The following is a 26,327-nucleotide window of genomic DNA, read 5'->3' on the forward strand; positions in this document are numbered from 1 at the left end:
AACAAGACTTTGCTTGTGAAATGAGCGTATGAAAGAGTGTTCGTTCTGACCTGATTATGGTGTGCATGCCACGGACTTGTGGCGTGCTCTCCATCACGCTGAGGGTTTTGGGTAATGGCTGACCCTGGTGAGCTGAGGCCAGAGCCGATCTGCGGCAAACAAAACACATTCATGCATCCAAAGTAAGAGACGTGTCTACATTCATTCAACTAAATACTTTTACTGATTTGCAGGTTAACTAATCAGAACCAATCAGTTCATTTTTCATCTCTTTTTTTATTATTCTGAAAGAAAATATTGAAAACAAACTAGTATTGTAGGTTCTGTAACAAATATTTCAAAATGCCAGGTATTGTACAGCTGCTCAAATATGTACTAATACAAATGTAACCTAAAATCATTTCATTAATTCAGGAATTGATTTAATTTGTACTTATTTGTTTTTTTTATATTTAAGTGACATCTAATAATCATCCAGCATAGTGATGTAATCAGTCAGCTGACCGATGAGCCAGAGCTACCCTGATGTAAACAGAAAGGCTTCAATAGATGCACATCAGTTCTCATATCTGCTGTTTAAAAAAGGTTCAAGTGTCATTTTCATTAACTGCCTTGAAATATCAAATCTGTAATCAATGAGCAACTTTTTACACCAATAATCACAAAATCACACGACACAGAACGATGCTCAAAGAGGTTATATTAAGAAGCTGCAAACATCTTAAGTCCTACCACTACAGAGAGTGCACTGCTTACAAACACCAACGACCAAACGCTCTGCAAAGCAGACATTTTAAGGTTAACTGATGAGGGGCCGGTTTCACAAAGATAAGCAGAGTTTCCTTTTTTAAATAAATTAGCCAAGGCGTCCATCCATCTCACCAGTCTGTGTAGATATTAACTGCTATAATCAGGACTAATGTCAGTGGCACTGCTTCCTACACGAACGATAAACATGTAGAGCGGGCGGCTCTACGGGATTACAGCGTTTGGCCACCCCAGCATAAGCATGAGGCATCTTTGTGTAACTCGCCCCACATTACACGGTTTAACAAGCCTTTTTGATTTTAAAGCAAAAGTCGAGAAAGAAGCTGATTCTGTGTGTCAGCTGCCAGACTTTTAGAAACACAGCATTAAAAGCCTTGCTTTATTTAAATCAGCGTTCCCCCTCAGACACTTCAGGAATCGACAGCATCGCTCTGAGGGGCAAATTCAGAGTGCAAAAGTACATGTCAATAAATGAAGGACTTGATCCTGCCCTGGCTTTTCACCTGATGTAGAGTCTTTAGATTTAGAAACTGTGGACTCTTCAACTCTATTGCTCCATTGTTCGTAGCACTGGAAGCTTTCTTAAATCTAGCAAGGCTTTTGTTCTCAGAACGTTTTGATCATAATGCCAGATAAAAGTTTGCACTTAAATAAATCAATGCGTGCCATGACCTTGAGGCCACAAACAGAAAAACAATAAAAGCAATCATGAAAAAATTAAAAATTTGGCATATGTGGCGCATACCGTTTCAAACACATGCTACTTAGAATACTAAAGAGCAATGAAACTATTCTGCTTCATGCACACTCTGCTGTTGATAAATACAGCATGCCTTGTTTTAATTGTGCACAGCTTAGATTAATGGAACTGTGACATTTGTGGAATCAAACCCAGCAAACGTGTCGGTTTAACTACAGTCAGAATATGTAGTGCATAGTTTAACAAGTTAAAAAGGCTTGAGTGCATTAAATCTAAGACTACAAATCTGTATCTTTAAAGACTACAACAGTGAAAAAAGGTGCACGAGGTGAGGCTCACATATCCCAGCGCATCTTCCTCTGAAGAAGGTGACAGATATTTGTTTGGTGAGATTAAGTGTTTAAAGGTGAAGGCAGGAGGAAACACAGGGAGGAAAAAAACAAAAAAAAACACACACACACAAAGGGACAAGAGGAGGAAAAAAACAAAACAGAGAAAGGAAGAGAGAGAAGAGTATTAGCAGTGAAACAGTTTCACCACATTGCTGCTGTACAACACCGAAAAAACACATTCCAGCTCTGCACTGAGGAGCACGCTCACTTCAATTTATCTCATGAGTGGGGTTCGCTTAAGGTGACTCAACTTCAGAAACTGGGATTAGTTTCAGTAAAAGCTGTGAGGGCAGCCGGAATTTCTCCACATTCAACAAATCCATCTAAGAGCTGACCTTAGATTTGCTGAACCATTTAACCCACTGAAACTTCAGCTGAAGTAGGCTTGCAAATTCATCTTCGTTCAAGGGTGAACTGAAGCTAAGAACTTCTACTTCTCAGCAGGTTTCATCTCACACATACAGGAGCACATGACCATCTGTGATCACACATAATTTAGGTCTCCACTCCAGCTTTTCTGCAAGTTTACAGCATCCTGTGGACACCAAAAACTGATCTTTCTCCTCTATCCTGCACCATAAAGTCTATTCTGTGCCTCTGGACCAAAACATGTCCCTTTTCTTTTTTTTAAATGATGTGAACTGGCACAGGCTTCGCCGAGCTGGCTGCATGTTGTTGTGGTTAGGTGTGAACATGACCTGAGGAACTTCAGCAAACTAGCCAATCTATGTCTGAGAGAACCAAATCAGAATTTGCCTAAGTTCATAACCATGAAAAACAGGTTGTTGGTCCAGAATAGAAGACAGGACATAACGACTTGTCTTCTTCTGACCAATCACATTTGTGCTGGATGTGTTTGCATACAATTCATGTGGAGAGTAGAGACACATTTCTCAGTGATTTTGCTTTTCTCCTTTCTTTCTATTTTAAAATCTAAATATTTAAGCAGCTTAAATAAACAGTTCACAGAACAGGAAGTCTTGGCTCAGATAGATCCTGTTTCAATATTGTTTTATTTTCCAGACAGTATTACATAGTGGATAGCACCTGGCTCTACAAAAACACTCAAATATTGCCTGTTGTCCTGCATTAGCAGACTAGATGATAGTTTTCCAGATTGCTTCAGATCCTATTCACTACCAGGACAAAATGAAGGGAATTTCATTTTCTTTTTCAATTCTGGGATCTCTATGAGACTTTTACCTGAATAAATAAAAGATAACAAGTGTGAATAACTCATTCATTAACTTGTTATCACAATTTCTAAACTTAAACTATGATCAATGGTTTCCAGTGACTTACAGGAAACTATTAAACTCACTATTCAGGTCATATACCGTAGTTATATGACAGTACAAGAAATATTACACACAAAATGTGCCACTGGTCATGACGCTTTAAATGATGTTTAATGACATGTTTTTATTTTAATCCATGACTTGAAAAGTATAGGCTGATTAGGTGTTTTCACAATGAATACATTCAAATATTTCTGCTGAGTAAAACAAATAAAAGATTAAACAGAGACAGAGATGATAAAATCATTATAACCCTCTGACCATTATGAAATGAAATCGGGATAAAACAGAATTAAGTGAAAAGGCAGGTGAAGCACTGACATGTGTATGAGTTTGTAGTAAAAACAAAACAGTTTAGTCTTTGCAAATAAAAGAGTGAGGCATTCTTGAAAATGTAGTGGCATAAAAGAGCAGAAAAAAGATGACTCTGGGGATGTGGTAATAAAAAAAAAGCACCAACAATCGTACCTCACAGTGATCTCACGCTGGAATGGTTACACAGCATTCAGCCAGGAGAGGAGGGGTCGTGCACGTACAAGGAGACACACACACACACAGACACGTGTGTGCAAACAGCGAGAAACATAAGAAAAAAACAAAAAATGAGACAAGCGGCTTGTCAGAAAAAAAGGATCATTCACAACATAAACCTCTTCCCAAAAGAGAAACAAAAAATTCACAATACACAATAAATGTTTGCCTGTGGAGAGTCGTACATTTGAACAGACAAACACTTCAAGTGTGAACTTTAATTTCATGTTTGGCTGGACAAGAGTTTAACTGTCATATATCAGCTTTTTATGACCACTTCATTTTACTGTAGAAACAACAAGTGAAAACAAGCGAATTATTTCATGAGCTGTCAATTTTATATGACCAAGTGCGAAATAATGTAGTTTAAAACCACAGTCGTGTCAGAAGTACTGATTTAAAAATCTGCAACTTTCTGGATACACAGCACTATGCAAAGGTCTTGAGCCACCCCGTCCTTTATATATCAGTGATTTAAAACACAAGCAAAGAATAGTGGTAATACAGTTCAGAAGGCAAAGAAGAGTTGGTATTCTTTCCTTGGCCAACAAAGGAAAGCGCATAATGCCAATGTTTGTACTTTCCATATAAATATAACCATGAATGTGTTTTTTAATTTAAAAAAGGCATATTTTAGTAATTTTAGTAAAGGCAAAGAGAAAAATATACATGCTGACCTGTGTGTGCCCGTCTATTTCTCATTATTACATACTGCACACACGCCTGTGAATGTGACAGATGCTGTGGGTGTTCCGGCAGCGACCATGACTGAATGTGCTGAATGTGGAGCAGATCATTGTTAGCGGTAGATCAAAAGGTGAGTGGATGACAGAACAATGAGGTGAGCTAAGATGAAGGACACGATCTTTCCTTAAAGGGTCATTAATTTAAGGTACCTACTTAAGACCTCTAACCACGAGGTGTAAAAGGAAAAAAAGCATAAAAAGACATCACAAATCTTCCTCCATCACTTCAAATGGCAAAAGGGAAAAGTGTCCAGGAATTTTACTTTCCTGATTTTTAGTACCCTTAATTACTTTTAGTACTATTTTATCATAAAGGCCACTGTCGCTTAACTTCATCCAAACTACTAAAGCAGAGGAGAAAAATATGACATCAGCTAATGTGCTCTACCATCAGACGGGAAAAATAGCAGCATGTGACATCGTGTTATTGTCCACAGCCCATCCTGTTCACCAGGTTTAAATTCCTGCAACTTCTTCCAATTTTTCAAAATTGGAAGAAGTGCTGGATTGCCTCGCACAACAGAGGCAATCCAGCACAGGACAAATGCACACCTGCAAGTGGTCAAGTGGTGTGTGTCACTACCATGAAGGTGCCAGCGTTCAAATTAAAGTGAAGTGTGTTTTTCATTTTCTTTTTTATAATAGGTGAAAAAAAGAAAAAAAAAATCAAACTTCACCTTATTGTTTGTCCCAACTATGGACCTGACATGTCTGATGAATCTTAGATGTTGGGATGTTTTGGTAAATTTGCCTCCATCTTTTATTTCTGTATCATTTCCCCCAAAATAAAAATAAATAAAGAAGAATCTTTTGCAGTCAACGCCCCATAGGCCATGTTCACACTATTCCACACCAGCCAGCACCACACTTACTTTGAAAGGTTAAAAAAAGATTGTGCTGAAGTAATCATAAAGGCATTCCCACCTTAGAGTTTTTAGAAGAATATGTACCTACAGTGAAAGCCGGTCAGCAAAATATAAGAAGCTCTATCTAAACATGTAGGAATAGTTAATGCCAGCTTTAATACATTCCACCTGTCTGCAGAAACTACAGATCATAGTATCCTTTATAAGCCCATGCAATTAAAGCTGCAATTTTCCAAAGTAATCCCTCACATCCTCAAATGACAAAATCATAAACATTCCTTACCTTCTCCAGCTGACTGTGTACGTGCTGAACAATCAAATCCAAAGCTACAAAGTTCTCTCCACCTGCACATAAAAAACAAGCAACGTGTAAAGTGCTGATAGAGAAGAGCGCTCCTGTGCTTTTCTATGGTGAACTAAAAATACTGCCACTGACCTCTGGGAACCACAATGTCAGCAACCTGCACAGTGGGCTCAATGTACTGCTCAAAGGCTGGCTTTACAAATTTATTGTACTGTTTGATGATGCCGCTGATGTCCCGTCCACGTTGTGATATGTCCCTCTTCAGCCTCCGTATGAGGCGGATGTCTGAATCTGTATCTACGAACACCTTCATGTCCAGAAGCTGGCAGACAAAAGCCAAAAGGAGGAATCACTCATCGACCTGTAACATTTTTATATGCGCAGTTTTTTGCTTTTGCTGCATTTATTTGATCATTTTATAGTGATTTCATGTTTCTGTATATGTATATACATATTACACACAATGACTATCATTATTGACATTAGGATATTTTTGTAACTCTTTATGGGGTCAATACATTTAAGGTGCTGGCCCCATAAAGGCACCACCAGTTCAGGTTTTATATCAATACTAGTAGCAGGCTTTTCCTGCAAAGTTTTTGGGTATCCTTAAAGTTTAAGCACCTGTGCCCCATTTACTACAGTAAGCTGCAGTTCTCCTTGATTTGCAAAAGTATCGATAACAGCATCACACACCCACATACATTAACAAGACGCTCCATCAATGGTCCAGTACTTTTTTTTAAATTGCTGGCAGCGGACATATTTATATCCTCTAATAGCATCTGTTAACATATGTCCGCCCCTAGGATTCTGTTATTGTGGCCATTTCCCTGTAAATAATGGTTAGTCGGGCTGAGTACATAAAACTTTGGAGTTTATGTGAACAGGCTGAATCCCATTCAAAGGCATCTCTTTTTGCGCTACACATACTTTACTTATGCAGAGTACTGTTGGATCCACTGAGGTCACTTCTCTAAGGTGAAATATGTTGCAACTTGACTCTATATCTGTATATCTTGACTGTATGTCAAGAAACTTTGACATATAGACTGAAGGAGCTAAGAATCATACCACAAACCTTCCTCATCATCAATGACCTCCTGATCCACAGTTGCCCCTGAAATGTAGCTCTGGTGTGTGTATGTGCTTTTAATTAGAAACTCTGGTGATACACTAGTGGCTGTAGTGCAGGACACTGCAGTCATTTATGTTTGAAGAGTTCTCTGTAGGCCAAAACAAAGTTTCCGTTCATAGAATTTCTGAAGACGATGAATGAAAGATGTTTTATTCATTATTTTACTGATAGCCTTAGATTACTGTCTGAGCATGAGTAAAAATGACAGAAACAACTCCTGAGAGCTGCATATTTATTTTTTTAAAAGCCTGAACGCTTCTAACAAATGTCACTACCCATCAGTTAGGGAGTGTTTTATATTCCCAGCTCTCTGCAGTAAACACTTGATCTTGATATAGTCAGAATTTAAAGTGGGACATTAAATGTCCCATTTCCATTTTTTATCCTTATATGCGACTAAAATAACATAACACGACTCTCAGTGAAAAATATTATTAATAGTATTTTTTATCTTGCACAAGAAGGATAAATGTATTAAAGAAGAAGAGGAAGTAAAGAGCACAAATTGCACAGACTTCATTTTTCAGTCTCAATAAAGTCAGTGTCCGTGAAAAGGCACTTTGAGCTGCTTCAATGATTTGACATTTTTACATCGGAAGCTTGACGCTGGGGTCGGGACATGCTGAAGAATCTGAGGAAACACCAGTTATCATTGCAGCTTCAAAGAGAAAGTCAGCCCCGATGCACCAACTAAGCTCCACTAAACTGAACCTCAATTCAGCAAAGCCAGAAGACAGAAGACAAAAATCAATGGGGCAGCATCACAACAAAGGTGGGACAACAAGGAGGCAACACAAAGAACTATAGATGACTTTTGAAATTAAAAGAAGTCTGTGTGTGATTTAGAGGAGGACGGCAGTGGGAGCGCAGTTATAACTCAGTTGCACAAAAAGCCACTGGCTGGCAGTTCAGGCTGCTGTAAATCTGACAGACTGACCAACCAAAAAGGTGGCAGGTTGCTGGATAAGCAGTGCTGTCAGCTTGGAGCAGGTGAATGAAGAGTGGCCTGGTCCCAAAGGTTAGACAGCAAGGCTGTGGCTCTAGATCATTTCCTAACCTAGGAAAGCTCCCAGTTTTCTTTTGCCAAAGTGATGAGGCTGGAAAATTGGAAAGTTTTCCTTTGATGCAGCTACAAGCCTTGAATGTGCAATGAGCAATGAACACCAGGGAAATTTGTGGATTCGTTGATGACATTTATGATATAGTAAAGAAAAGGTGGAAATTTGTGGATTTTTTTGGTTTAAGTACAAGTGCAGGATTACACAACATATCATACAAACAATATTGCTGGTGGGTTCAGGACTGGGCATGAATACAACTGAAAAATGAAAAGCTATATCTGTATCAGGAACAATACACAAAATCTTTTGCTCTACACTTACTATTGTTCAATCCAAACAAAAAAATAATCTCAAACAATTTTTTTTTAAATTAAAACTGCACATTTTTCTACTGGAAGTATGCCTAAAAATGAAAAACCAAAGAAAAAACACCACTGGCTCTGTGTCCAACGCTGTCTATGCAGATGGTTTGTGCCAGCACTGCTTTGACTTCAGGAACTACTTCTTTTGTTTTTAGCACGGACAGGTCAGATGTCATTTTAAAGACCATTTGATGTCCATTCTCACATAAGATGGTCTTAATGGTACCACGTGCACCTACTTTGTGTATTATGTATTGTAAGACGAAACCTTGAGCCAAAAACCAAAACAAGAACAGCTACAGAGCAGAATTTGGCACAACTGAAGTTTTATTTTGATTGGCTTCTAATTGTTTGAAAATAAAATTCTTTAAGATTTATTTTGTCTCATGTGACAAATGCATTACTGCAGCCACTGTTTGTGTTTGACAGGATAGAAAGATAAGGACTCCAAGTTAATTCAACTTGATTTTAAATAAAATATAAAATAATATGGAAGGCACGTGTGTATTATCCAAGAAAATCATTTGAATGAACCCTTCACTGATGTAGTGAATCAAATAATATTTTTCTGTGCTAGTAGTGTTTTATTAAGCCTAAATAAATGAACGGGGGAAGCGAGATGGAAAAGATCTATTATAAAACATATGCAAATTTAATCTGCAAAAACAGCTACTGACATTTAGAAAATACATATATCAATCATGATTCAAATTCAGATCAACAACATACAGACAAAAACATGACATCTTTAGAAAATCCAATGAATAAATTATCTGAAAAACAAGCTGCTTCATCACAATAACTGAAAATTCCTCCTACTATGAAGCAGTCTTCCATAATGATCTGCAACACTGACCACAATGGTTTGATAGCGTGAGAGAAGCACCAAATCCTATTATTAACCATGTCCTTTTGCAACCTCTTGGTTTCTTAAAGGAAACCTCTTTATTAGCATATCGGATCTGCAGCTGTAATTGAATTCAATTACAAGAATGGACAAAAAACACCATTGATCACATGAGACGCTGACTGTTATTAACTTAATCAGATGGTAATCAGCTACACAGCCGGGTCTCAGGAGAGGCTGCCTGTCTTATCATCACAGTCCAGCTCTCCTGCTCTCTCACACTCACTCATACACAATAGAAGAGGCTGGAGAGAGCGACTGCAGGACTGATTAGCAATGAAGAATGCCTCTTTTTATAAGTGTTTATTCCCTCTGACCCTCAAGAGCATTGCAATGATGGCAGTGTCTCCTTAGCCTCCTAGCACTAGTCTTCTCTACACATCCATAAAAATGGATGTAAATATCAGCTTTAGGAGCCTAAAAAGCAAACTTTTAAAATAAAGCTTAATTTGAGTCAATTTCTGCATCACATCTTATTTTTATAGTCCAGATAAATATACACACACCCTCCTACCAGCATATCACCCCTGTTCTTCAGGAACTTCACTGGCTCCCTGTGAAATTCTGGATAATATAAAAACTTCTTCTGCTCACCTTCAAGGCCATTCATAACCTCGCACCTCCTTAACCTTTCTGACTTGTTAAGCACCACCTTTTCTGCCCGCTCACTTCAATATTCTTCTATCCAGCTTGCTGTGCCTTCCTTCTGCCTCACCACCATGGGAAGCAGAGCTTTTAGCTGCTCTGCTCCCAGGCTGTGGAACGCTCGACCCCCAGATATAAGGAACACTGGTCCTTTCCCATAGTTTAAATCTCAACTCAAAACCCATCTGTTCAAATCTGCATATTCACTGTGAACCCACTGTTTGTTAATTTTATCTTGTGCTTTTGTTTTATTGTTCTTCATTTTGTCATTTTTCCATTATGTGTTTTATCCTATTGTAAAGTGTCCTTGGGTGTCTTGAAAGGTGCTTTATAAATAAAATTTATAACCATTATTATTATTATGACATAAATATGAACATACACTCAACTTCTTGTTAACACTAACCAGCCAATCACATCTCAACAACTCATTTTAGCATCAACAACGAGCTGAAGTTCAATCCAAGCATCACAGGTGATTTAAGTGATGTGGTATGTGGCTGTTGGTGCCTCAGACACGCACATTCGAAATATTCTAAGGAAGAAAAATGTAAAAGAAAAGTAAAACAGAGTGGAGGGGATACTGATATTCTTACCTTGAGCAGCTCCTTGTTGGCGAAGGCTAGGATTCCCTCAAAGATGACAACATTAGCACCATACACAGTTTTCTGTAAGAGGACAAATTTAAGGACAGGTTCACATTTTCCCCCCACTTGAAGCTGCACTTGCAGTGTGTTCATGTTGATTGTACTGGTGAACACAATGTTTCTTAGGTTATTAGTTACAAAGGGATAGGGGTCAAAATCCTCCAACCCCGCACTGTGTGGACACCTTGAACTAAGTGGTTCATTAACTAAAAATAATTTCAGTGTCATAAGTGAGGATATGAAAATTATTCACAATTAATGAGCTACAACGAGTGTGAAATTAAACATTTATGATACAATACGGATGCGTTTTAATTAAGAAAAAATACACTTGAAGGTCAGAAAAAAGTTGTTTCCTTTTTTTTTTACCCAAATATATTTTTAAAGTATTCATTCTTCATGCTGGTCATTTAATGTCCTTTTACTTTGAAACACAAAAATAAATCGAATGTTTTGTTTATACAGTTAAATTTAAGCTGTTAACTATGGATCGAAGAGAATTAGAGATGTCTGTAAAATAGTCTTCTTCCACACAAATTGAAATAATCCACCTTTACTTTTTGTTTTGGTTATCCAATTCAGAGTCAGAGGGTGAGAGTCAGGGTACAAACAATAAAATAAAAAGAAATATATGAAGAATCTATGCGATATTTTACATTTCAAGGCACATGAGTTCTGGTTTAATCCAAGTTCAAAAACACAAACAGCACCACTGTAAGTTGCAAAATTGTCCTCCAAACTATTTGTGATATCACAAAAACCCAAACATCTGGCCACATCTTGGACTGTGACTTAAAAAAAAACTTAAAAAAAAAAAAAAGCCTGCATCTACTTGATTCTGTCAAATTGTCCTGGTCACATACAGAACTGGGAACAATAAGTTTAAACTTGTGGGTTGTCTGTGTTTTCTTTGTGAAACTATGACTTGCCAGATGCACAAGCCTGGACAGCACACTGCTGAAATCTGTGACATATGCAAATCTGGTCTCCTGCTCTCAGACATGAAACCCTCTGCTTTCAGATAAACATGATTCCTGCATTAACTCAACATAAACCAAAGAAAACTATGAGACTTAAGCAGTTATTTTTTCTTTTTAAATTAAAGGAAACACAATATCCTTGGTAAGGTGCAATAAATGAGATAAAAGACACTGCCCAAGATAACACAAATCTACTGTATATAAGATGAAAGCATAAAACACATTTACAGATGATTTTTATTTGCCTTCAGACTTTTACAGATGTCAGTTAAACACTGTCACTTGCATGTGTGTGCATGACATACAGCCACTGATGCACAAACACAACCTCAACCCATGTTTGCTTTACTAACTTATCTGATGAAACTCACCCAGAACCAGTTTTACTACCAGGCGTTTGAGAAAGAGGTTAATAACCGATTCAATCGCAGACAAAATGGTGCAGAGTATGTCACAATCCTATTACCTTTCCACGACCAGCTTCATGCTGAAGTCAATAGGCTGAACACTTTGCTATTGATTTTGAGAAAGAGCGGCGAGAGAGGCAGAGGCAGTGTGCACAGTTTGAGAGAAAGTGAACTTTAAACAAACAGATGAGTGTTTATTGATTTATTCATTTCCTCCTTCTTTACTAAGAGATGATTTAGTGGCTCTTTAAAATACTTACGTGCCAGTGCTTGAAAGAAAGAAAGAGAGAGAGAGAGGGAATGTGACCTAAAGTTTTACCAAGGAAGAAAAACTAAGTTGCTCGCTCTTGTCCATCTGTATTACTGCTTTATAAACACAGCCTGCAGCTTGATGGCCCTCGGCACCCTTGAGGCCTGAGTCTTAATTACATCCTCCCCGTTACAAAAGGCCCATAAAATGATCTCAGATCTGAGGCGATTTCCCATGTGGTGTTGTGGCTTTCAGCCATGAAATTACATCGCAGAAAAATAGACAGTGAGCTATGCCACCTGATTGATTCCTCACAATGCCTCTGGGAGGAGATGCTGGGCTTAATGTACTGTACCCTAAAATCCTTAATAATTAGCAAATTAGCAAGCATCTGAATTTTCACCAGCTTAAATAACTGAAGCATCCCCGGAGGTGTTAGGTGATTTGTAGCTGTAATGTTCATTTTTCTCCTCTCAAGTGTTCAGTGCTTTTATTTCAATGAAGACAGACTACACTAAACTAACCGAACTCAAGTGAGTGGAAAACTGCTTCTCTTCTCACGACTTTGACACATTTGGGAATATTCTAATAATACACATTTTTATCAAGTCATCAGCTTCAGTAGCTGAAATAGCTCACAAGTTAGTTTAAAGCAACAACGCCACTGAAAACTACTCCTCTATGTGGAGTAAGGCAGGGACTAGTAGGTGGTTTATGGGAGCAGACCAAGTGTTTCTATGTCTTCCCACTGTAGAAACCTCGCTGGTGTCTCATGCTTAGGCATAACTGATGACTCTGTTCTGGTCAGAGTTTGCACCAATCACATGAAAGTCACAAATGAAGTTTTTTTTTTTTCTTCCTGTCAACATCGTGTTTTCACATTAAAGGAAGCATAGGAGGGTTCTTTTATGGAAAAACAACAGAAAGGTTCAGAATTCAATAGAAGTTCACTTGCATCTGAGACCTCTGGAAAAATAGTCACTGTCGAATATATTTAGGAGCACATTTGCAAATATCAAATATAACATATTCAGCCTAAACTGTTTTTTAAAAGGCTGAGTGAGGATGTCTATGACACACACAGGCTGCAAATACACGATGTCCCCACCCAGACAGTAAACCCACACTGGGAGGAAGAGAAGCTGAAAACAGCAGCGCCTTTTATTGTGATTGCCATGAAAACCTTTGCACCTAAAAAGCCAATAAGAGACAGTGGGGGGAAAAACATTAAACTGGACATTGCCTGCTGGCAGTGGGCATCCTAAAAACTGAGAGGGAACAACAACATTAAGAACCACTTTAAAAAAAAAAAAAAGCACATCAGAAACAAGACCAAGAACAGCAGCGCAAAAATGAAAAGAGCTCAAAACTAAGTCAGAAATTGATCTATATGGTGGGCGGGCTTTTGGACTTTGAAGATTAAGTTCAAGGAGATTTTTTTTATTTGATTTTATTGATTAGCATTCAAATATCTCAGAGATCTAATGTCAAAGACTGTGAGTGAAGAGAGGAAGTGGTGCTGAGAACAAAGCAGTGAATGTGAATACTCTGTCTGTCTCACAGGTAGCTGAGATATCAGGTTTAACATTTATACAGTCCTGCATGTCAAAACAGCTGATCCTTCATCAGTAGAACAGCATCCCTAATCTTTGTGTAAACAAACAAACAGCAGCCTGAAGGACCTTTTAGTTCCTGGGAAAAATGTTCCTGAGACAAGCACTCCTGGGGGCTTTGGATAGGAGACGTCTGCAGATGACTAGCCAAGACCAACCAAGCAAAGTTATGGGAAAAACATCTTCTGTTATGCTTTACGAGTGTAATCATCAATTACACTTAATCTGTTTCATGAGGACTTTGTGGATGGGATTTGATCACATGACTGACTGAAATTTGCAAAGTGTTCACAACAAAAAGCAGATTATTCTCAACTGAACCCTCCCCACTTTAAACCAGAGTACAGAGCACAATGTGACGAATTAAAACACAGAGGTAAACCAACCAAAGCTGTAAAACCTCTGGAGGAAAGTTTGTGTTAAAAATGCAAATGACAGTAAAAATGGTGCTCCGATTGGGGGAAGGTTTCAGTTTCAATCACGAAACTGAAATTTTCAATCACGACCCAACACAGTGTTAAAGTTAATCAGAGGGTCTCACCCATTCTTTGCGTCTGGAGTGAGTGGTGAAGTCATAAACTGGCACTTTGATGCTTTTTCCCTTCTTCAGCTTTCTCAGGATGTTGACCAGCAGCTCAAAGTCGAAGGCATCGGGGTGATCGAAGTTGTACTCATTTTTAGCTGCCAGCTCCTGCTCTTCTTTATTCAACACCTGAATGACAAAGAGATATAAAGAAGAAAGGAAATTCACACACTGCAAACCAACTGAGCCCTTTGGTTTCAGGTATTTCAGGTGCCTGAGATGGATTTTACCAGCCAGTTTGCATTATCTGTTTTCTTGGAAAAAAAAATCTGAGAGATGACAGATATCCAGTCACAGAGGGCTAAGCAGTACAATTTATATTTTCAGCAAGACTCTTTTCAAATCAAAAAGCTCATTACTTATTGTGGCTTAAATACAGTATGTGAAATAATAGTGTGTCTTGACTGCAGCACTAAAGCTGCTAATGAGCTAAAATGCTATTAATCACAGTACTTATTTACACTTCAGTGCTTTCAGCTGCTTTTTGTACCTTGTAGAAAGAGTCCATTGAAAGCAGAACCACCCAGGGGACATCCAGCGCCTCAATTATCTTATTGGCTACTGTAGTTTTCCCAGAGGCACTTCCTCCACACAGACCTGAAAACGATGGAGAGAGAGAATCACAACACTATTACTGACGGATAACGACAATCTGCTCGACTAGTGCAGAAACGTTAGTCTGTTATGTTAGAAGCAGACAGCAAAGCTTTCACTGGATACTTTTCTTTAAGTCAAAAGTCCAACACAATTCTTTTGATAATAATTTTACTTCTCATAATTTCTTCCACCACTTCTCTGAGGTGCATGAAAAGGAATAAATGAAATACTTGGGATTAACAATGACTGCAGCATGAAAGGCACCCAGGAAAACTCATGCAGAAACATTTTATTCAACATCTTGATATCAGGGACAGCAGGAGTAAAAACGCAGGACATCCCTCTAATAAATTAGCACCTCAGTCTATTATATGAATGTCAGTCACAGTTATGCAGTTTTATCTAAAAGGCAAAAAAGTCATGTCATTCATAATTAGGGAGACTTATCTCAGACACTACTGGGTCAGTTTGACTAATGGAAAGATGTGTTTTAAAATATCCTTCAATCCTTGAAGGCCACTGACAGTAACGCTGTGCAGAATAATTAGGAAGTCAGAATTTCACAGTTAAAATTACTTGCTTGATTTCCCACTTGGAAAGCCTCAGCAACCCCGTGTGCCCCACAATCCAAGTTGGCGGCACTGAACACAAACAGTAATCCAACTGTAACACTTTTAATCTGCAGTGCCACTGTTATGTATTTGTGACTCACTAAATAAGCCACATCCTCCTGAGAACCGAGGAAAAACATTTTTCTGTTTAACTTTCTTGGTCCACTACAGACATAATGATTGGCTGGGACTCCGAGCACTGACCGAGCTCTATCCATGAATGCGCTGTGGTGGTGTTTTTAAGAACAAAACGAGTATAAAAACATTTATGTATATTGTTAGTGATACCTGAATGGATCTACCTTGCTAAGAACCAACACAAATCCTGTTTTCTGTGCTTTTTCTGGAAAACGGTAACACACTGGAGTGACATCACTCCTGTGTTCCAACATCCAAGTTTGGAGATAAATGTTACGACGTCAGCTAAAGATAATCCTAATCCAGTACTTTTTTTTAATTGTTATGGGACAACAGACTGCAATGTTCCTGACCTTACTGGTACACTGCTTCTGTTTCCGATTCATTTTCTGTTTTCCTGGCACATAAACAGAGCGTTCTCTTTACAACTTTGGACACACCGTGCAGATTATGACCCAGGTGATCATGTCTGACAATCATCCCAATCATCTATTTATCACTGCTTTCAAGTTAAAAATCGCCAGACCGATAGATTTTTGTTGCATTTAAAAAAAAGCAGAAAATACTATTTTGTTCATTAAACAGCTGAAAACCACAGGAAAATGCACAGATTTCTATTAAGCGACTATATGAAGACTAATCATTCTTATATGTAGTCACCACAGCATTCTGACCCAGAAAAAAACCACGAGACAACAAGTGTTTATGCAATAAGTTTAACTGTACGGTTGGTATTCTCAAGCTCTTTTCAAGCCTAACATATGTTGAATGAACTGATGAGTTTGTTTGACACAGATGTCCACATGCTCCATTATTAAAACTGTTACACTTCTGTTACACATGTTATCTTTTCTCTGACTGCTCTGATTGCTATCAGCAAATGTCCCCTGACCACATTATACAGTTCTATTCAAATTATCTGTGAAACGACACCAAAACATAAATGCAAAATCAAAATGTATTCAATATCAAGAATTAACCTGACTGCAGCTGCCTTAATAACTGCTGTCACTATTTATTTAATAGCTGATTGGTTTTTTCATTAATCACTGACACATTCAGCTGTCAGATGCCGACAGGTGGTGAGATAAAAGCATAAAATCAATTATCAAAATTAGAGCTCTTACTGACCCATTACAGTGGCGTAATAATGGCTTTACGTATTTGGGTATACAAATTGGTTAATCCGAGGATCAAATGTTCAAACCAAATTATATCAAACTGTTGGAGCAAACCAAACTTAACATTCAGAGATGGATGGATTTTCCATTATCTCTCATAGGGAGAATTAATGTTATTAAAATGAACACTTTGCCTAAGTTCATTTACTTATTTCAATGTCTCCCTACAAATGTTCCTAGAAGTTTCTTCAAAGAGCTTAATAAACTTATAACTTCTTTCATATGGCAAAAGAAAAATCCAAGAGTCAAACTCTCCTCCCTACAGGCCCCATAATCAAGGGGAGGACTTAGTTTACCAAACTTTAGGAACTATTATCTTGCCTCCCAGTATCGATCAATTTGGATCTGGCTACATGCAGAGAGGAGTGAGGTTCGATGGGTTCCAATAGAACAACATGAGGTGAACCCCATACTATTAAAAGATGTTCTATTTTTAGGTACAAAAAATGTCTATCCAAGCTCACAAACAATTTGATAATATTAACCACCTTCTGCGCCTGGCAGGAATCCCACTCACTTCTGAAAATAAATATCTCTTTTCTTAGAAGGACACCCCTATGTGGCAACCCTGATCTCTCTCATCATATTGCTGACCCAATATTGCAGGGATGGAAGGACAGAAATATTTGAACTGTTGTCGACTTATACAATAATGATACATTTATTGACTTTCAACAACTAAAGGAAAAATTCAAACTCCCAGGACAAAGTTTCTTCAAATTCCTACAAATAAGAGATTGGGTCCAAGAGAAATCCAAAGGGTTATTCCCCGAGATACCAAAAGAAACTCCTCTTGAAACGCATCTTTGCACCAAACCATGGAAGTCAATAAAAGGAATAGCATCATCTATATATGCTATTATCAATGAAAAGTTACCTGACCATAACAAAGCGTCTATAAAAAGAAAATGGGAGACAGACCTGGGCCATGTCTATGAAGAGGTAGAATGGCACCATTTATTGGAACAGGCACAGACCATGTTAATTTCTACAAATCACAGGCAAATGCAATTTAATATATTTCATAGGATATATTACACCCCTTATAGGTTACATAAAATTGATAATAATTATTCCCCCAAATGTTTGAGATGTAAGGTAACAGATGGTGATCTCCTGCACATGCTGTGGAATTGCCCAGTGAAGAGGTCTGGAGACAGGCCATTGAAATAATCTCTAGGGTAATGGGGATCCAAATTGAACTGGACCCAAAACTATGGATTCTAGGTGACACAGGTTCTATCAATGTGAATTACCATAACAAATATTTTATTTTACTTGCGAGTACTGCAGTGAAAAAATGTATTCTGCTACATTGGAAATCTGAAAATTCTTCAACATTGAGACACTAGATTAATGAGCTAGCGTCCTACTGCACAGCTGAGAAGATATTGCATGATGTAAAAGGGAAATATGGAACCTTTGAAAAAATTTGGGGGCCCTTCCTGGCAGTACTACCGTCTTTGGACCTAATAGATCATAGAGATGACGCAAATCCCCCTGGGTCTGCCTTGATTTGATCCCCGGTTAGGCCTTCCTGACTTGATTTCCTGAATGCTGCAGTTTTATCGTGGGGGATGTTGATTCCTGTGCATGAGAGTTTCTATAGATAGGTGTAAATATGGGCTGTCTGGATACACGAATGTGATGAGGTTGAGAGCCATACAGGGGTAAAGGGGTGGGGGGATGGTGGGAGGGGTTCACATGATGTGTTTTCTGTTTTCTGTTTTGCTCCCTTTTTCTCCTGAGTTCTTTTTTGTTTGTTTGTTTGTTTTTAAAATTATGTAATTATCAATGTTGTTATGTTATTATTATTATTATTATTATTATGCTTGTATTTTCTGTGTTTGGTTTTCAGATGTCTGAGGTTATCCTTGAAAGGCATAGATACAAGAGTGTGCACCTGGGAGTGCTTCTGTGGTCACAATGGCCTGCCATGTTGTGGTTATTTGTTGATACTTGCTCTGTCCCATAGTTGTGAGTTTTCTGTTTGTTTGTTTTTTGCTTTGTTTGTTTGTTTTTGTTTGTTTTCCAATTTAAAAATGAAAATAAAGCTTAGGGGGAAAAAAACGTGTCCTTTCTGCTTCACATTTAGCCATCATCTGGATGTGAGGTTAAAAAATACTGAACGTGATGGCGATGAACAAAAATCATGCAACACGCTTTATGCTTAAGAGTGCAGAAAAATCTGTGAACGCAAACATATTTTGAGCTGAGAGACAAAAAAGAAAACATGAAACCAATGGGACAGATGTCTAAAATAAAAGTCAATCCCTGCCTCACCTCCCTCGACCTCCTGGGTTAAAGACCAAAACAGCAATCTTTCAGGAAAACAATCCTGGGAACGGGGCCAGAACACCCTGCTGGCTGGCAGGAGCGGGTGAAAAGCAGGATGAATTTGCTGTTGTGTCTTTGTTGGTGCATGTGTGTGTGTGTGTGTGCACACAGGAACAGAAATAGCCTACAGAGCTGCTTCAACGACATAAACAACTCTTGGTGACGTGTTGAAATGGGTTTTTGTTTTTTTGCCCTGATAAGACTCATCGGGGTCGAAACTGCTGACTAGGAAACCGGTCAAAGAACACTGTGGGGCTGCTTATTTCCCGATTACAGCTCTGAAGATGTTCTAGAAATACTAGCTAATCCAAAGTATCACAAGCTCCTGCATAGACAAGAAATTCTCAGCACGTCACCCAGCAGCAAAGCCTAGCCACTGGAAAATCCTGTTAAAACAGATAAAACTGCTTTTTCTATAAGCAATAAACCCAGACTGTAGAGACAGCAGCCACCTTTGATACCTATGAGGCTTTACAATGTTTTTCTGCCATTCACTTTTGCTTCCATCCCTAAATCCATCTGTTCCTGCAACCCCAGTACTTTATATTCTCCATTGTTTCTTGGGACCAGATCAGCACAGTCCCCCTTATGTTACACAGACTGCTCCTTTAAATTGGGGGCCACGGTACAGTCGAGTGTGAAATTGTAACCAGTCATTGCGCGCCATTGACGGTAACAGATTGCCAACTAAAGATAATGTCCACCTCTCCCTCCACCTATCACCAGTCATGCCAGTCTGATGCGTTTAACCACGGTACGCTGGCTCTGCGGCTGTTAAACGTGCACAGGCACACACAGGTTTAGTGTCTCTGTCACGCTCATTTTACTGCTGCTGGGACTTGTCCCGATGCAGATATTTTACTGAGCTGATCAGCAAGATGGCAGCCTGCTGTAAATGCACACACAATGCACCCAGAGCCTCATGAAAATGTTAGATTTCAGTCTGAGAAAATGCAAAGCTGCTGCCCAAGATAACTGAAATGTCAGTTCATTTTGGTAAATAATTATTTGTTTTATCAAGTAACAAGACTAAGAACCAGCAGCCATGCAAACATCGCACTAGGGATGTATTTTGGCACAGCAGTGTTTAGACTTAAATGCCAACAAGATCTCACATATGCCTCCTTTCCACCAGCAGCGAGTGCTGAGCCAACTTTCCCTCAGTGGCTGTACAAAAAGAAAAGACGCCACATTATCGCGGGTCTGATAACCAAATACTTACACAGCATTACCTAGCATGAGTTAGGCAAATATTTCTGGGAATAAAACAAAGACTGACCAGAATCTGCTGACTGCATCTGTACAACACAGTTGCAAAAGCTTCTCCCAAATTCCAGTGACATCACTGGTTTTATTGATAGTGCGCCTGTTACAATTTTTTTTGACAACTAAAACCAGTTTTTTCTTTTGTGTGTGTGTGTGTGTGTGTGGGGGGGGGGGGGGGGCTCTACATTCAACAACAGCACCATGGTGGTCAAAAATAATAATATGATTCTGTCCCCAGGTATAATGTTCATTTTAATGCACTAGCTACAGGAAGCGGACGAAAGCACCTGAGATTTTTAATCTGGAAAAACTCAGATAGCTATATTATTGATAGACTCTGGCATTCACTTCCTCCTCATCAGAATGCCAGGAGAATGCTTGGCATAATTTTAAACAATTTAAATGAAATAAGATGTTCTCTCACCTATAACGAAGGCTTCTTTGAAGGTTGTCCCAGTGACATTATACCAAGGTGGTCTGCCAGCAGTGTAGATCGTCCTTTTACTAGTCCTCAGCAGAGGAGGCTCTGTCTTGGACTGGCTTGTAGTCCGTTTTCGTGGCGATAGCGAAGGGGTCAAAGGACAGCGGGGGACATGGTTTGAGAGGCCATCCAAGGAATCGTCACCACTTCCACTGGGGTAAAAGAAAGGAAGGTAAGCGAGCAACATTTAACCCTTTTAACAGGTTTTTAATTAACAGGTGACATTAATGGGAAACTAGGATTCACATGTAAATAAGTATATATCACGCAATGTGTCCCTTGAAGGCTACACTGGACCGGTCCCCAGGCTGTGATGGGGCAGGACTTATAAAGAGACATGACAACCATTCATATTCACACCTACATCCAATTTAGAGTCACTAATGAATCTAAATATGATCTGATATGGGTGAGATTTACGCCATGGAAAAAACTGGACAGGGGTGGGTCTGTCACATCATATCACAGCAGCAATGCAGTTATGCAGCTTCAAATAACACCAACAGAAGACACATGTTTGGGCACCGCAGGGCATTGTATTTTGAACACTCCTCTACATTTCAGGTGTGCGGCTTGACTTTCACCAAAAAACAGATTGTTTGCGTATTTTTAGGCAAGCAAAGAAACACTTGTGGGATGTTTCCAAAGTGCCGTGAGATCATTTAAAGTAATTTTTAGACTCATACTAAGGCTAAGTCCTCATGTTTGCCTGCTTTTTGAACAGTTTGTGTTTGCAGTATGCCATCAGAGATGCCTTGTTCGCTCATAGTGGACCCCCGCTGCTGCTCCAATACAGGCATTTTCATTTTTACAACATATCTGCAGGTTTATGACCACCATTGTGTCAAAAGTAGCCTTTTTCTAACCAAAAGAAGCTCAAAGATGTGAAGCTATAAATGGGTATAAGAAGGGAAAACATTTAGCTAAATATATTCAAAATATTAACTCTTGGGAACCTGCAGATACACTGTTGTCCTGCAGAGAGAGAAGAGGGTCTCTGCTCACTCCGGAGACCCTCTATGAACTCTCCTCTTCACAGGGAAGCATCTGCTGTCGGTGTGGTTGAGGGGGAGGAAGGGGGAACTTGCCGGCCCTCCCCAGGAAATCACACCGCTGCCCTGGACACAGCATGACACTGGGTGGGGAGCCACCATTCACATGAGTAAGGCTGTCATCATTTGGCTGGACTTTATGGTTTACAAGTCACTACAGTTTGAACATGCAGTCAGTTTCTCAGATCGTATTTAGAACACTAAGAAAGCAAGTGTGAAAGCTTCACCACAAGGTTTCACTTCACTAACCAGTGGATGACCACCTACTGGCTATGTCCGTTTTTTATTTATAGTCTAATGCTGTAGCTCAATGGCAGAGAAGGTAGGCCATTAAATATTAACTTGTAAGCCTGCAGAAATAGGCAATAGGTTGCTTTTTGCAGAAGCAAAATATTATGCAAATGTAACACTTTTTAGGCTGATTTATGATTTTATGGATTTCCTTTTGGGGTTTTTTCCCGCTTCTGTGCTTCATGCACATCTTTGTCCCTGTAAAGATAGACACCTAACGTAGATAACTCGCTGACCTAATGTAAATACAAACTAAATGCAACTTTGTATTTTATTTACAATCAGTGCAGCCAAGTTAAAAGAACACCTTCACAGTAACCATCAATTTTTTGAGTGGTTGATATGCATCAAAGTATGCAAGGATCCAAGGTTTTTCATTGGTGCAGTGACATTTCAATGATTCAAAAACTCATGCATTTGTGCATAGATTTAACACCCAGCTGCACTACAGCTACACAGCCAGGTCACCAAGCTGCCAGACAGACACCTGATCCCCAGCACATCCTCAGTGCTACGTGTTATGAATAAGGGGGCGTTAGCAACAAAGCAACACTAGCTTCCGTTGTGATACCATATGGTCAGTGAACATCTAGAAACTGGTGGTAATTAACAGAAACAGACCCTGGTTAACAGTAGCCATTCCTAAAAATAAACATTTGAAATACACAATTTGAAAGTGAATATTTTTTTTGAGATGTGATGGTTAATACGGCCGAATTTAATAGGCCGCACTGAAAAGCTGCCGAATACTTTTAAATGATGAATAAACGCTTTGTAAGTTGAAAACGTTCATAAAATCGTCATTTGTCGCATTAGTCTTGCATACAGAATGAGAGGATCTGTACAGATGCTTATGGAAAGAGACGAGGGAAGAAAGTGTTGATGTAACCACAGATAAAACCTCCATAGAATATTTTACGACCGGGCCCAGGTCTCTCTGTCCTCACTTAGGTGTTTTTTCGCTAATTCTCCCATGTTCTTTATTAAGCTTTTGTTCTCTGCACCCACGACAAAACACAATGCGTGGGTTACACCGAGTGTGGCAGCTAGCTGGATTAGCTAGCTGCCAAGAGCAGTTTCCACCGCGGGGCTCGACAACACCCCGCGTGCCACAACAGCCATATTTTATTCCTTCCTTTTTTACCTGTCTGACCTCGACATGGATCTATCCCCTTCCGTCCCTCCATCTGTCTGCGGCTCATCCGGTTTGCTGTCGCTGCTGGTTGCTGCCATGTCTGCTCAGTCAGCTCAGCGCGGCGCGGCGCGGAAACCAAACACTGGGAGCGTCGTGACGTCAGCGGGCGTAAACTAAGATTGTGTTCAAGGTAATAGAAAAAAAACCGAAACTTTTTTCCAAAATTATTTCGAGGATAGTATAAAAGAAATACTATCTCCTGGTTTAAATTTAACAACAACAAAAAACACTAATAATGTATTTAAAGACTTCTATTTATTTTAGCTACTTCTATTAAGGGTTGCCACAGTGGATCATCTCCATCGCACCCTATTCTTAGCATCCTCCTCTCATGCCAACTCGCACCCGTTAATCTCCTCTGAGGTTTTCTGTCCGGTGTATTCATTATACATCCACTGCACATGCCCAAACCATCTGACCCTTTCCTTAACTTTGTCTCCAAACTGCTCATCCTGAACTGTCCCTCTTTCTAATCTTGTCCATTGTGGTTGCCCCCAATGAAAATGTTAGTACCTTCAATCTGCTCTCTCTCTTTTTGTCAGGATCCCCATCTCCAAGCCATACATCATAGTAGGTTTCACTGCCATCTTGTAAACGTTCCCTTTCTCTCTTGCTACTATCATTCTGTCACAAATAGCCCCTGACACTTGTTTCCACCTGTCCTACCCTACCTGCACTTTCTTCTTAACCTCTCTTGTGCACTGTCCATTTCTTTACATGGTTGACCCCAGGTGCTTAAATTCATCTACCTCCCCTACTCCTGCTTCTTGAAGCTTTGCTGTTATAGCTGTCTCCATGTCATTTGGAGATGCATTCTATCTTTCTTCTACTCACTTTTCATTCCTCTTCTCTCCAGACCATACCTCTGCCTGCCTGGTCCCTGATCTCACTACAGATCACAATGTTGTCTGCAAACAGTCCACAAAGACTCCTGCCTGACCTCAACTGCCACTTATCGCACACCTCTATACTGTCTTGCTGTCTTCATAGTTTCATAAACTTTTTCCTCTGTAGTTACAACAGCTCCGCACATCATTCCTGTTCTTAATATAATTAATTTTAAAACAACTTTTAAAATAATTTTTTGGTTACCTTGTTCTTTTGTCTTAGTTCTAATGGTCAATTTTGTGATTAATTTAATTCGCTGGTTTGCCACTATGACAAAATAATGAATTGATTTGTGCTATTATTACAGTAAATTAAACATTAACTATTTTGTTTAGCTAACAGATTCTATCGTTAATGCTTACATAGTAAATAATCTTTTACGTGGTAAAAATACAGGTTTAGAACAAGAAATAATTGCTTATACAAAGATTTAAATAAATTGTTAAGTTCAAATAAAGTCTTGTCATTGTTTTGCCAAGGACTGTCATTGTAAACTGGCAGTTTAAGGCACGCTTGGAAGTCTTTGTTTTACGCTTGGAAAAAGATGCACACATGCCACTGACTGATTACAGGTAGTTTAAATTTACTTTAAAAGCATTTTGGGTGAATTTCTGTGTTTAAAACAGTTTGAAATCGTCCACATATTCCACATATTACATTAGAGTAATACTAGTTTGCACCACAAGATGCTGTGGTGAGTCAGAGTAATCTAAAATAGGCCATGAATAACTTAAAATTATTTTCAATTGGATTCAGATATGTGGAAAAGTTCTTGGGAAAACAAGGGTAAGGCTAGATATAAATATTCTAATAATTAGTGAAAGTTAAAATATGAAAAAGAAAATCCCACTTGCACTGCCAAATAGTAGTAAAAATTAGTTTTTGTTCCAGGTGGTGATTACAAAAAGACAGGTTTCTGCAAATCCAGAAAATTTACGTTTGTCCCATTGGAGCCTGAACGCAGCACTGGAGCGCTGTAGTGCTGAATTTGAGACGAATTACAAGAAAAGTCTCACAACTTAAAATAATTAGCGTATCATGCTGTGTAATGAATAAAACGCATTTCAAAAATAGAGGATTTTGCATGCTCATTAATTCAAATTCTTCTTTAGTTAGAGCCGCATTAACCTGCAGGTACAGAGAAGTATTATTTTAGAATTTTAGAAGCAAACAAATATTTTGCGAAAATGTTAATATGAAATCCTCCTGAGAACAGAGGGGGAAAGGATCTTTCAGTTTAACTTTTTAGGATTTGCGAGTTCACTACAGAGGACATGAATGAAAAGACTGGCGCCAAGACTAACTGAGATTTTATGTACAGGATATTAGTATATATGACTGTGTCCTTGTATTACTTTAGTCGTATGTTTTACTTATTTGTTTATCTATTTATTTATTTGTTCATCCATAGCTACATAATGATAATTTAGGTATAAGAGCTATTTTATTAATTGTTACCCATCTGTTTAGAGTTACGCCTAAAATGTCCTGTTTCCCTTTGTCTAACAACAAACACAGAAATTGCACAGAAATGTCCTTTGGCTTTCATATGTATAAATAAAGCTGTAATGAATGTAAAATGTGACGGTGGATCTGAAATATATATATATATACATATATTTGCGTGGGGTTTTTTTTAAGCTGACGTTTTCTGCTAATTGACTTTCTTTCACGCTCGTCCCATTAGCATTCACCAATGATGTGCACCGGGTGATCAGTCAGGCTCTGCGCTGCAGTTATCTCTGCTGTCCAGTCACAGCAGCTGCAGTGATCAGCGCGCTGTGTGCCTCGTTACTGCCGCTGCAGCTCCACGTTCGAACCTGCAACTCAGACCAAATTAAAACCTCCCTCAGAAAAAGCCGCATGTGGTTTCCTCCTCCTGCCTCTCAGCACTGCAATGAAGGAATTTCCTCGTTTGTACTGAAGTCTCTGCGCTCACAGAAATGAGGTCTCGGCCTGAGTTTTCCCCGCGCTAACTACACAACAGGAAGACCGGAGCGGTCGATTCTCACCTGCATCATCTTCACCTTAGAAAAGAAAGTCGTACTTTTTTGCCTCTCGGACAGGACACCAACTGACTGCTGGCTGCAAA

General features: G+C 39.0%; 1 protein-coding gene across 3 annotated transcripts in view; it reads right to left on the reverse strand.

Moving 5' to 3' along the window:
* Nucleotides 1–23,439, reverse strand: part of LOC146692368 (uridine-cytidine kinase-like 1) — a 29,598-nt gene extending 6,159 nt beyond the window's left edge. The window contains exons 1-9 of one of the 3 annotated variants that reach the window (XM_085432436.1): nt 23,306–23,439; nt 20,753–20,961; nt 14,689–14,795; nt 14,157–14,327; nt 10,315–10,386; nt 5,738–5,927; nt 5,585–5,646; nt 1,808–1,827; nt 51–149 (exon numbers count right to left, since the gene is read on the reverse strand). In XM_085432436.1, the coding sequence (XP_085288562.1) occupies nt 51–149; nt 1,808–1,827; nt 5,585–5,646; nt 5,738–5,927; nt 10,315–10,386; nt 14,157–14,327; nt 14,689–14,795; nt 20,753–20,961; nt 23,306–23,385 (1,010 nt within the window). In that variant the 5' untranslated portion in view covers nt 23,386–23,439. Of the gene's footprint in view, nt 1–50; nt 150–1,807; nt 1,828–3,626; nt 3,644–5,584; nt 5,647–5,737; nt 5,928–10,314; nt 10,387–14,156; nt 14,328–14,688; nt 14,796–20,752; nt 20,962–23,296 lie in introns of all 3 variants that reach the window. The other 2 variants (XM_085432434.1, XM_085432435.1) reach the window with 2 other exon arrangements.
* Between the last annotated feature and the right edge of the window lie 2,888 nt (nt 23,440–26,327).

Source organism: Copadichromis virginalis, linkage group LG15 (genome assembly GCF_057382275.1).
Source record: "Copadichromis virginalis isolate Kocher_CV1m ecotype Utaka linkage group LG15, C_Virginalis_male_GT1.1, whole genome shotgun sequence".
NCBI lineage: Eukaryota > Metazoa > Chordata > Actinopteri > Cichliformes > Cichlidae > Copadichromis > Copadichromis virginalis.